Here is a 12576-nt window from a genome sequence, read left to right on the forward strand (position 1 = left end):
GGATGTGCAATAAGGTGCCTGTACCTCTGCAGAGTTGGGCACTGTCCTGAGGAAGAAGGGTTGGAGTGGGTTTGCATGGAAACTGGGAAAAAAAGCTTCCAGCACCTGCAGTTGCTGGAATCTATAGTGAGTTTCTTCTGCTGACATATTGCCTTTAGCTGCCAGGTCCAGATTCAGTTGCAGATTGAAACCTCTTCAAACCCGTGGTGACTTTCTTGGTTCACGCCTCAGTAGTTGGCTCCTAAGTGTCACTCCTGAGGCATGCATTGCCTCAGGTCCTGGGGTTCGTGCATATTCCTTGTTCTTCAGCTGCTCACTCTAGTCACCTGGTTTCCTTTCCTGGGTACTCATGTAATCAGCTTTGCTCAGCTTCTTTCTTCATTCTGCTTTACAGATAGGAAGATGAGGAAGCAAAATGGATTGTAAAGGGGAGTGGGTGTGTGTCTGTTAACCAGCCTAGGAAATCTCAAACGGTTGTCTGTAAAAACTTCCATGCCTGAGCTTTTGTATCCTCCTTGGAGATGGAAAAAGCCCTGGAAGGAGCCACCTTGTGTTGCTGTGATCACATAATCAAGGGACATGCATACCAGACAGTCTTCATGAGAAGGCAAAAGAACTGCTAACAACCTGCTCAAACCATGCTTAACCCTTGTGATACATGCATGTTCTTGTGAACTTGTTCCTTTCATGTAATTGATTGTGTCAATTCTAGGTTTGAATTTGGCAAGCTGCTCCAGTCTTGTCACGCTGTCTCCTCTGTCTGATGTGTTAAATAGCACATCTTTTTATCAGTTTCCTGGCACAAACATGCAGATCATCTTAGACATGAAATTCAAGCTCACCTCAAAAAGAAACTCAAAGTTATTTTCCCCAATATTGCCAGAAATGTGAGTAAAGAGCAGTGCAGGTTACCTAAAGCCCTGGGTCTTCAAAACAGCCTGGATGTGGCACTCGAAACACCCCCTGCAATGACAAAAGCATCGTCCCCAGCTTCTAGGGATATTTCTGAACTGTTGCTGGAGCTGAACTGTGTGCAGCTTGAAACACCCAGATGCGACTGTTGCTGTCGGAGCCTGTTGCAGACACCCATGTAATAGGGGCTGTGTCACAGAGTGGTCACTTTAATAGACCACAGCTGGGTGTTGAACATTATGTGGCAGAACTGGCCTCTGCCTCTGGTTTACTTAAGCCCTTGGTTTTGTTTTGGGAAAGACAAGTCCCACATTTCCTCAGCAAAAGAAAACCAGTCCTCTGAGTTAGGACTTCTCTGCCCCCTTCAGTGGAAGAATGCTTCAGTTTCACAGCGGACTGTGATTATCAGCATCCCAGGGGAGCTGTCATGGTAGGATTCTATTGAGGCACTCTGAGAACTGATTGATGGGAGGCAACAGGATATGTAGGGGAAGGAATAACGAACAGGCACCACCGTGTCCCTGTCTCTTTCTCACCTAGAGAACCTAACGGTTACTCCATGTGCCGTCCATCATCTTGTTTTATTATATATATATATGTATTATGTTATATATATATATATCTCTCATATACAACTATCCTTATGTTTCCTCCTGAGCAGAAAGCAAACCTCATAACTCAGGAGTTTGAACAAAGTCTTAGTATAGAGCTGAGGACCCAGCCTCAGTAACGTCTGTCCACTCTGAAGTCCCAATCCTCTAACCAGATTTTTATGGTTCAGTCTCTGTTCTCTGAACTGCTACTGATACCATGAGCTTCGGTCTTCAGATCATAAACGCACCTGTTATTTGCATGGTGGGGGTGACTTGGCAAAGTAGTAACATTTTTCAACTGTTTTTTATCTCATGGTGAAGGGACTCAAGTTGATAATTTAAGTCTGTGAAGACTGGTGTATCAACTGTAGAGACATTGTCTACAGAATAAATGCTTTTAAAAGTAAGGAACATTAAAAAAAAAAAACCTATTTTTTACCAGTTTCAGAGGGTTTTCTTTCTTTGCACCCATGGTTGATTGCTGAAAAACTACTTATATGACGCACCTAGAATAGGAGGGAGATTTGGTGTAGGTGAATCTGATCCCTGAGATTAATTCTTATCTTCCAGAAAGCTGGGCTTCTTGATTACCTAGGTTAAGTGCAATGTAATCCTTTGCATTGGAGGCTGTAGCTGAAAATACAACTTGGACTGCTGTGCTTTGAAGATTGACTTGTTTCAAACTGGTATGGACCCAAATAAACAAAAACCTGTACATTCTTTCAGGGAAAAACACCCAAACCCCAAACAAAACCCCACTAAAGCCCCCCTGCAAACAACAACAGACCCCATTATCTACTAAGATGTGCCTCACATTTATAAATGAATATTTAATTTTCTTAGAAGCAAATTCAGTAATCGCAAAAGGGAAGAGCTAATAATGTTAAACTAATTACAGGTGGAGTATTCTATCAGATCACAGAAAACATTTCTGGTGATGGAACAGTTCAGATGACTGCAAAGGACGGATAATATTAAACTGGCACTTAGCTGGATCTTAATTACCACATGAGCCTGAGCCAAGGAGAGTGCAGACAACCTTTTGGAGAAGCTGCCTTACCTCTGCTAAATCACAGAATAAACTGGGCTGGAAGGGACTTTGGAGATTTTCTTGTCCCACCAGACACTCACAGCCAGGCCCATAGAACAGGTTGCTCAGCTGAATTTTTGATATCTACAGGGTCAACTATTCTTCCACCTCTTAGGTTCCGGTTTTTGGTCACCATCATGAAGAATTTTTTCTAGTACCTAAAGAGCATTTTACATGTTGCCACATCTTAACGCTTTACTATGCACTCTGGGATGTGTCTGGCTTCCTATATACACTATACCTATACCATGTCCAAGGTAGTTATACACAATGATATGAATGCCTCCCGGTCTTTTATCCAGGTTCAACAATTCTAGTGCTCTCGCCCTCCTCCTGCACATCATGTGCTCCTGTTTTGTCCTGTCATCTTGGTGGCCTTTGCTGGACTCATGCCAGTACGCCAGTATCTTTCTTGTGCTATGGAGAGCAAACCTGGACACAGTGTCTAGATATGCTTTCAAAAGAGCCAAGCAGAAGGGAGTCATGACTTCTCTTGGCCTGCTTAGGACACTGGCTAATACATTGCAGTGCATGGGTGGTGGTCTATGCCATGGGGGCTCGCTGCTGACTCTTGTTCAACTTCAAATCACAGTCGTTTTTAGCACAGAAGATTGAGGTTTGCACCTCTAGTATGCCTTCCAGCTTACTGGTCCAGTGGTGTGGCTCATGAGATGGCTGCCACGGCTGTGGTCAGTAACGTGCTATTCCTGCCAGGAGGTGGTTTTATTTATACCTGACACCAACTCTGACAAGGACCTGGGTGATGAAGAGCCCCATGTTTTAAGCTCGTTCAGCCATGGAATAAAATGACAATACCAGCCATCAGACACCTCTTTTCTGAACAATGAAAAACTTCAAGTCCTACAGAGAGTTTGATAAACCTTTTCAAGTAATTTTAAGTAACAAATAAATTGAAGGAAAATATGCAATTTACCTGTTTTGTTTGCAGGGAATTCTTATGTAATCACAGGCAAATGGATACGCTACCTTCCCATTCAATGCTTTATATTCTCTTTTTAAGAATCAAACGTCTCAACTTCTGTCATTTTCCATACAATACTTTGGTCTTGTCAGACCATAAGTATTCCTTGTTAATATGATCACTTTGACATTAAAAAAGTGTTTTTCTTTCTCAAAAAGGGCAAATTGAAATGACCTTTTTTTAAAGAAACACGGTTAGGTCTTACAAAATGATGTTTCATCTTTCTTTTCAGAAACTCCCACCTTTTATGGGAAAAAAATAAAATTAAATAATCTTGTTCATGCTTTCCCTAGAATGCACACCTGGATTTTTCAGCCAGCTCCATTCCAATGTTGATGGTGACTTGTAGACCTTTCTCTGTCTGAAAGAAATCTCTTTGTAAAAATGGAAGCTACAATTACTTGTATGGGAAAAGAAACTTCCCAGTAGAAGCCCGCACACCCGCATACTGACAAAAGCCATACAAATAGTGACACTAGGCATACTCAGGCCAGGGGAAAGGCACAGATGTTTAGCACTTTGTGGGTTAACTGTTGGTATTTTTGCTGCTGGGCAGGGTAGACTCCTGGTGATTTAAAGTATGTAAGTCAAGTCTGGATGCTTCTCCTAAAGGCCTTCTCATCTCTCAAATAGTGTTTATAGACTTGGTGCTAAATTCGTTGAGTGAAGTTCTCTAACAGTTCTTTTGCCTCAGCTCAGGCACTTTCTACAGTGGTACTGGATTCCTCTCCTTCTATGTCCCAAACAAAGACAAAGCTGCAAAAAAACCTCAGGGATAACAAGCCTAATGTGAGAGACAGAAGGCCAAGGCTGATGTGAGACACGTGCTGCAGATATATTGGATTTTGACTGAGGGTTCACATAATGGATGTCCAACCACATGGTCACACAGCTTCCTCTGTGTGAAGTTGGATAGCAGAGGTGTGATAGGGTTTCGGAGTGTGTGACTTGCCTGCCTACTGTAGTTTACTCTTTCTGAGATGCTATTTTGAACTGTGATGAGAAATTTAAAAATAGGGGCCAGGCTGCCTGTCACAGTCCTGATTGAGTAGAATGGCCTTCATGAGGAGTTCAGTCTTTCCTGTGGATGGACTCCTACAAATTTTCCAGTAAAGATGCTGACTTCTTATAGTAGATGCAAGGCTACAGAGAGATGACTTGTTCTTCTGGGTGAAGGATCCCACAGGAATGGTCTCTTGACCCTAAGTGTGCTGCCCACAGATGGAAAAGCAATGCTGTATGAAGAGGACTGTGTAATGGCTCAAACATAAACCTGATGTTTGGAAAATTCATGTTAAGGATTTGATATGTGAAATTTGCCAAACCTATTCCTGCAGGACCCCCAGACTGCTGACCTTCCAATAAAAGCACTTTATGACTCTGGTCTCTCTGCGAGTAATTGCTTTCTACAAAAGAAGGTGCTTAGTGCTCAAAGTGATATAGGTGCACAGGTGTGATGGGTACATAAGCAACAAATAAATATTGCTAGAAGACAAGAATTCCAGGCCATATGAAAGTGAGACTTCCCACTCATTTTGTACCTGAATCCAGCTGATTAATTTCTCTGGTGTGTGTATGTGTTTTCTTTGCAAAGAGGGAGTGTTAGAGAAAGCTGGACAGCTCTCATGAGTTATGGGAATTACGAAAAAACAAGTAATTTCCCATTATTTATCATTCACAGGTGGTTTGTCCTTTTTTCATGACCCAATCTCAGTGACACTCAGTTGTCGAGCATTCATCTGAGACTTTGACTCTGACACCTGCCATGAACTTCGAAATATTCAGGTTAGGACTCACCAGATTTTCCTGTTAAGACAGTATTTCACTAAGAAGTTGTTATGGATGTCAGTCATCAATGTCCCGAGTAAGCTACTATCAACCAGCTGAGAAGTAACAACCATATACACAAATCCTTAAGGGCCACCATCATCTTTACTTGAGCTCCATTGATTTCCCTGGAGTTACCCAAAAGATAAATCTGATGCCAAAGTATTGTGGATGAGTAGGGAGTCGATGAGTGGGGTGGCCTAGGAAAGTTTTTCAGGTCTCTGCAGGCCTTTATGCAAAAGGAAAATATTACATTTTTGGCCTTGACTGCGTTCTCATTTACACCGGTATGATTTCAGAGGAGTATCACTGAGTCAGATTTATACCTGAGTTACATGGGTGCGAGCAAGGGAAGGATTGGGCAAACTGCTTAAAGCCCCAGTGGATTTGAGAGCCTTCTTCAGCAGCTTAGGTAGCTTTTCTTTCTATCCTTAGCAACACAGTCCTGATTAACCCTCCAAGCTGTGGTCAGTCATTTTGAGGACAGTTTGATTGACAGACAGCATGTAACCTGCTAAAGCTGTTCCCTACACTGTCCAGTGCATTAGATCCTGGAGGTGGTAGTTTGGCTGTGTTGGGTTTTTTAAAAAAAAAATATTTTGCTGATTTATTTTTAATCTCTTGGATATTCTATGAGAAAAAGTCATCTTGAGCAAGAGGCATGACGTATTTCAATGTAAGTATAAAAATATGCATTGAGGCTCCTCTTTTATGTATCTATATTTTATGTATCTATAGAAAGGGCAAGATGACCATTTTTGTTGCCTTGCCAGATATGCAGTAGAATCCCCTTCCCATTCTAAGGCTTCAAATGGACAATACAGAACTTCTCCTTGTGGGAACTGTTAATATTTCATGCAAGGTTTTTGTGGAAGGCTCTTTCTTCACATTATATACTGCTTCATAAAAACAGATCTGACAGATCATCTAGGCTTGTGTGGGTAACCAATTCTTATCACCCAAAACTTATGGCACAATGTTCCTTTATATTGGTGATCCCTTAACAGTCTTGTGAAATTATTCTCCCCAAAAATTAGTATTGGCAAAGTATTTTATGATTTGTCCTCTTTTTTTTTTTTTTTTTTTTTTTTGTACTTCTTACAGTATTATCTCACAGCTTGAAAAAAAAGTAGAATAAATCCTTGGGAAGCAGTTAGATTTCTGGGAGTGCATCCAGGATATTGTGGACCACCATTCGTCCAGGGACTACAATTTGGATAATGGGTTTGTTTGGAAATTATGCTGCCAGTGTCTGAAAGCTCTAATGTGGGACTCATGGAGAAAAAGTTAAAGCCACTTTTCTGAAAGCTGTGGATAAATAGAGAAATTAGATGTATTTTTCCCTTGAAGAAAGAGTGATGGATTGACCTTTAACTGGGAAATAAGTAAATAATTGCTTGGTCAAAAATGTACATGGAAAGAGTAAATCATACTGATACCTTTGTCAGTGTACATGGATATAAAAAAGCAGAGATTTGTCTAAATAATAATCTTTCAAATGTTGCCTAAGGTCTTTTCTCACCTAGCTGAGGTTAAACTTCCATTTATTGCAGGAGTGAATTTGCTGTAGTATAAAGTGCACAAATACTTCACTTGAGAGTAGCAAGAAAATAATGGTTTTATTCTAAAATGTAGAGAAGATAAGCACCAAACCGTGGTGACCAAAGAATAATTTGTGAGCAGCATGATTATTTTCTTGAAACTAGAACTTTATCAAGCTGCTACAAGTAGAATAACCAGGAGCAAACTGAAGGAAACATGTCTTTAGGAATGCTTTTATTGTTTTCTATCTAATTTGTGAACATTTAAAAAAATTTCTTTCTTGTGAGAGATTTTTTTAAAGTTGCAATAGAAAACTGCTATCAACTAAGAACATAATTTGGAACATAAATTGGCTGTAGGTTCTTGTAGCCAGAATCATCTGCAAGCTACAAGACAGGCTACTGTCTTCCTTACTAACAATTCAAATGGTTTGCTGCCTATCTCTGGGAAGTAACTTCTGACCAGACGATGACATCCCTAAAGGCCATTTTGAGAATCTTCATTTGAGTCATTGACTCCAAGTGAACTGTGGATAGTTCATATTCATGAAATAGACATTTGTTGTACTCATTACAGCTGATGTTTTAGCAGCTGTAAATACTGCTAATATTTTTTTTTTCCATGTCAAAACCAAAGTGTCTTCTTTTTGGACATAGTAGTTTCATTCCATGTGGGGTCTGAATTTTTTAGTGATGGACTTCCAAGACAATGCATTCAATAAGGGCAAGTAAGAAAGAGTAGAGTCCAGACTCCTTTCCACTTGTCTCCATCATGGCAAAGACATTACAAACATTTGGGTTCCAAAAGATGGGGCTGAACCACCAGACTTAAACACCAAAGTCAGCTTAGTTTTGAAAGTGAAGGACACCAGCTTCTCTGGCACAAATTGGGCAGATCGTTCTCCTCACACCTGTGCTTACCAGGTTGCTTTCAAATTTTCCCACTGTTTAGCAGAATCAGCTTTTGTAGTTCTCTTTGAGGTCTTGTCATAGTTCTTACTGCTATCTGTTTGCACTGCTGCTTTGGATTTTCATCCAGACCTTGCCTTAGCGGTCTATGGCATGACCATGTGCAACGGTCTACTACTCTGTAGTAGTGCAACTACTCTGCCCTGCAGTACACTCAGGACTGGTTGTGTGCTACAAAGTGCAATCACTACATGAACAAATTCAGTTGTGTTGTATTATTTGTTATGCCCCAGTTCATGGGGTTAAAGGGTTACATGAGAATCTCAGCGCTCTGCTTGTAAAAATAAACCTGAAGTAATCACTAGCTCTGATTGTTTCAGAGAAAACCTCAAAAATATAAGCAAGGAAGACACAAAACTCCAAAGGACAACAATACACAAATACCAGTTTTTGTGGGTTTTGCTTGGGGTCTGACTCATAGTTTTGGTGCCTTAGGGGCGACTAACATTGACTGAATTCTCATTGGCATCTGCAGGACAAGGATGATTTAACTGTGAGGAGCAGGGTTATGGTTACTCTTCCTGCTGTGTTTCCTCCTGTCTACCTGAGCCAGTGAGTTCATAGCTCCGTGTTGGTAAATCTGCTCTTGGTCAAGCATAGATGGTAAAACTGTCGTCAGGAAAACAAACTTTGCTCTCATGCTAGTCAGGCACTGATTCTGCGTGACTCAAACTCTACTCTTGTTTTTGCTTCTGTTCTAGTTACCTTTAAGCAAGAGGGATGAATCAGATGCCTGATGACTACCTGTCAACCACTAGCTCCTACAACTATGAGCAGCCCTTTCCCACCGTGGCTCGGACAAGCACTGTCACCAGGGTACCCCCAGCCAAAAAAATAACATTCTTCAAGAGCGGAGATCCTCAGTTTGCAGGAGTCAAGATGGCCATCAATCAGAGAAGCTTCAAGAGCTTCAATGCACTCATGGATGACCTTTCTCATCGGGTCCCACTGCCATTTGGGGTACGGACCATCACTACCCCACGAGGAATACATTGCATCAGTGAGCTGGACCAGCTGGAGGATGGAGGATGCTACCTTTGCTCCGACAAGAAGTATGTCAAACCTATTAACATTACTTCTGTGGGACACAGGCCAGGCCCTCCGCGAAATGGTCGTCCCTCCAGTACCATGAGAAGAGCAGCTCAGGAGGGCAAGCTTGAAGATTATTCCGCACCTTTCACTCACCACGGCCCCAGAATACCCAAGAAAATCACTCTAGTTAAAAATGGGGAAAGTGGTTTTCGACGCTCAATTATCTTGAATCGCAGAAATGCCAGGAGTTTCAAAACGCTCCTGGATGAGATTTCAGAGATCCTGCAGTTCCCAGTAAAGAAACTCTACACTGCTGATGGGAAGAAGGCAAGTATCTCTGACACCTGGTGCTGGTCAGTTATTCTAACGGGTGTTACCACATCAGCTTTGCATCAGTGATGCAAATCTATTAGCTCATGGGGCCAATAGTTTACCCACATTACCTTAATCCTTTGAGCTTGTGTAGTTAGTGTCACTTTAGTTACCTCCCCATTAATTACATGAAGGGATGATATAGAAGAAACTTGTTCAACAATTCAAGAACTTTATGCATCAGATATTGTTTTGAGTCAATGGGAGGCAACTTCTGCCAGAAGCCCAGAAACTCAATGTTCTACAGCTGAGTATAGAACCCTAAATAAACTTCTAGTAATGGAGTTTTCAACCTTCTCCTGTGAGGCACATCCCAACAGAGGCTTAACTTTTCTGTACCTAACAATCAGGAATTCAACAGAATAAGATGTCCCTCAGGTAGCACCTTGTGGTTGCATAGTTCCTAACAGGGTCCTGCTCATTATGTGGGATCCTCAGCGTTATGGTAATATAACTAATCAATGTGTGAGTAATTAGGGTATGAGTAGGATCAGGAGACTCATTTGTATTGATGCTTTGGTAAATGTGCCAACTGAGATTGACCGTTATAATAAATTCAGGGCACAACAAATCCTTTGTTCTTCTGTTTCCAAAGGAATTTCCTGGCAAACCTGAGATTCTCCAGATTTTTTCTCCTTCTCTTTGTAACATAGACTAACCTGTACTTCCATTTCTTCTGAAGAGGTGTCACATGTTAGCCCGATTTGTCCCTGGCAATGCAGCTGAGTGGAGCAGTTATCCCGCTTCTTGCCACTTTTTCCACCTTTACAGTGCTGTGTGCCAGCTCCTCAGTGGTAATGTTACAAGCATTTGTGGTGTTACTTTCTGAACCAGATGACTGAAATGACTTGGGTTCAAATGACCAATCCAGGAGGGGAGAAAAAAAAAAAAAGGAGGAATATTTTTAACCCAAATCATTTTGGCTTGGCACAGGGACAGGAGTGTGCAGCTGTGATGGAGAGAGGGAGGGGATAATGGTGCCTTCAGCCATCTTTCCTGGTGGAGGCAACATGTCATATCACAGTGCTTTCTGCTATGCCAATCACTCTGGAAAGAACTTCCTGTTCTCAGCTGGAGGATCCAAGGAAAATGTCCTTCCCAAACATCCTATTGCTACAGCTTTCCCAGCCCTACTGAACTAGAGGCTAAAAGAGTGTCAGGCTGACTGCAGTCAGAGATGAGATGAAATGCCAGGGAAAAGACAGTGCCACTCCACGCACGCCAAGCAAGTGGCATTACAATCTTGCTAGGACACTGAGGGTCCTGTAGAAACTAAGGATTTATGGGATGGGACTCAGGAGCAGGAGAAGAAACATAGCCATGGACAAACCAAGCATGGCCTAGGATAAGCAGAATAGATATTTAATCTCCTCAGACTTTATGGCCTAACAGTCAGCTGTCTACATCCAAGATGAGCAAGCTGGCCACCCTACTGTGGGATTCATCTTTTCTAAGTGTGTCCAGAGTCAGTGTTTCTCCTAATGGGAGAGCAGAAAAAAATGGTTCGCTTGTAGGCAACTGCATAGTAGACAAGATGAGTCCCATGCCCTAGGCCAGGGGTCCTCAAACTACGTCCTGTGGGCTGAATATGGGCCCCCAGGGTCCTCCTGCCCCCCCCCTCCCGGGGGTTGGGGGGGAAACCAAGCAGCCACAGATGACTGCCTGCCACTTCATCCGCATGCCAGCCCACTGTTTAAAAAGTTTGAGGACCCCTGGTCCCCTGGTCTAGGCTATTTCAGCAGTCAATGGAAAGAAATAGGCACTTTGGACAGCTGTTTTCCAAGAACCTGTCTAAATGACTGGGTATCTGAAGTTGGATTCATTTCAGATTCAGCTACCTGGCTGATTCATTTCAGATTCAGCTACCTGGCTGTCAGTCTCTAAAGGTTTCTGTAAATGAGGTGTGTAGCTAAGTTCCCATACAGCTATTGAGACTAAGATGACAGTCCGTTGAACTTGGACCTGGCCAAAGATAGTGTCTAGAGGCCTTCAGAATCAGTTAAGTTCTCTTTTTCTAGTTTCCATCAGTTTATTTGCAAGGTCAAGTTTTCTGTGTACCACTACTACAACTATACTAATGAACTAAAAAATGTTAGAACACCTCATCTTTCTCCATTCTACTAAATTCTTAACATCTTCCCTGGTTTGGTCTTGGGTCAGAGTAATGGCGTCCCAACAGCTGAGCAGCCAGGTTGCTTCAGTTTACATCCATTCTGAAGAATGGCATCTGGCACTGTTTGCTTCACATCTACAGATGTAGCCAACCCAAGTAAGTAAAAAAAAAAAAAAAAAAAAAGCATAAAAACAAACCCAGCCTTGCTGCCAAGATGTGTTATAATCTAGGGATCAGTATTTTATTTTGTCACTGATTTCTCCAGTTTTCAAGACTTGGACTCCAGTCCACATGGAGATGATAATCCTGTGTAGTGGTACTTCACTCCTGCCTTTTGAGAGAATTTTTGCTCATTTATCTAGAGAAAAGTTTTGCCGCCTTCTTAGTGCAGTCTTAATGTTCTCCTTGTGATTCTTAAATGAGTCTCCCACAATTTTTCTTCTAGTCATTATAAAACCCAACACTTTACCTGGGATATATGCTAAATACACACTCCGTAAACACAGGATATCCACTATTATTCAACTTCCATCTTTCTTTCCATCTGAAGACATGCAGCAATCTCTCACATTTTCAGCTCTGCAGTGGTGGTCATCCTGTCTAACTCTATTCTCCCAGAGTCTGATCTCATCCCAAAGTGCCAAGATGTGGCAAGACACAGCTAGAGTGACGTGGGTAGAGTGACTGACCAGAAGCTGGTGACACCTACTAAGTTTTACACACTAATATCTTTGCTGACAGTGTAAGTGACAAGCTATGTAGGTCTCTGCAGGAAACAACATGTCAATAACTTTGTCACTTGTTTTGCACCCCTACTTCCAGAAACAGCCTTTGTTTCTGGAAACAGGTCAGCCCAAGCTGCACAGGAACACCACTTGAAAAGATATTGATGCTCTTTGTTGCAGCTAGATTATCTTTTCTGGCATGCTACAGAGTTTAAGATTACCCTTGATGTAGTGATAATGGTATTTTCCATGATAAATCCCAAAGGTCCCATAAAGACCGTACCCCTCTGCTGTTTTTTCTTCCATGTTTTCCATCTGCAGAAATGAGTGTGAATCAAACACCATTGCTTAATCTCTCCACAGTCCCCTGGGATTCCTTTTTTGTATATATATGTTTTCATTACTATCTTGTCAATAGGC

At 41.8% G+C, this 12576-nt stretch overlaps 1 protein-coding gene across 7 annotated transcripts in view; it reads left to right on the forward strand.

The window, feature by feature from the left end:
- RP1L1 (RP1 like 1) overlaps window positions 1-12576 on the forward strand; it is a 44760-nt gene that overhangs the window by 8162 nt on the left and 24022 nt on the right. For 4 of the 7 annotated variants that reach the window (XM_056344709.1, XM_056344713.1, XM_056344714.1 and 1 more), the window contains exon 2: window positions 8616-9273. The exons of 1 other annotated variant lie outside the window; for it this stretch is intronic. In XM_056344709.1, coding sequence (XP_056200684.1) covers window positions 8635-9273 — 639 coding nt within the window. In that variant the 5' untranslated portion in view covers window positions 8616-8634. Of the gene's footprint in view, window positions 1-5258; window positions 5363-5901; window positions 6081-8615; window positions 9274-12576 lie in introns of those variants that run through there. 2 more of the 7 variants (XM_056344711.1, XM_056344710.1) reach the window with 2 other exon arrangements.

Source organism: Falco biarmicus, chromosome 6 (assembly GCF_023638135.1).
Source record: "Falco biarmicus isolate bFalBia1 chromosome 6, bFalBia1.pri, whole genome shotgun sequence".
Lineage (NCBI taxonomy): Eukaryota > Metazoa > Chordata > Aves > Falconiformes > Falconidae > Falco > Falco biarmicus.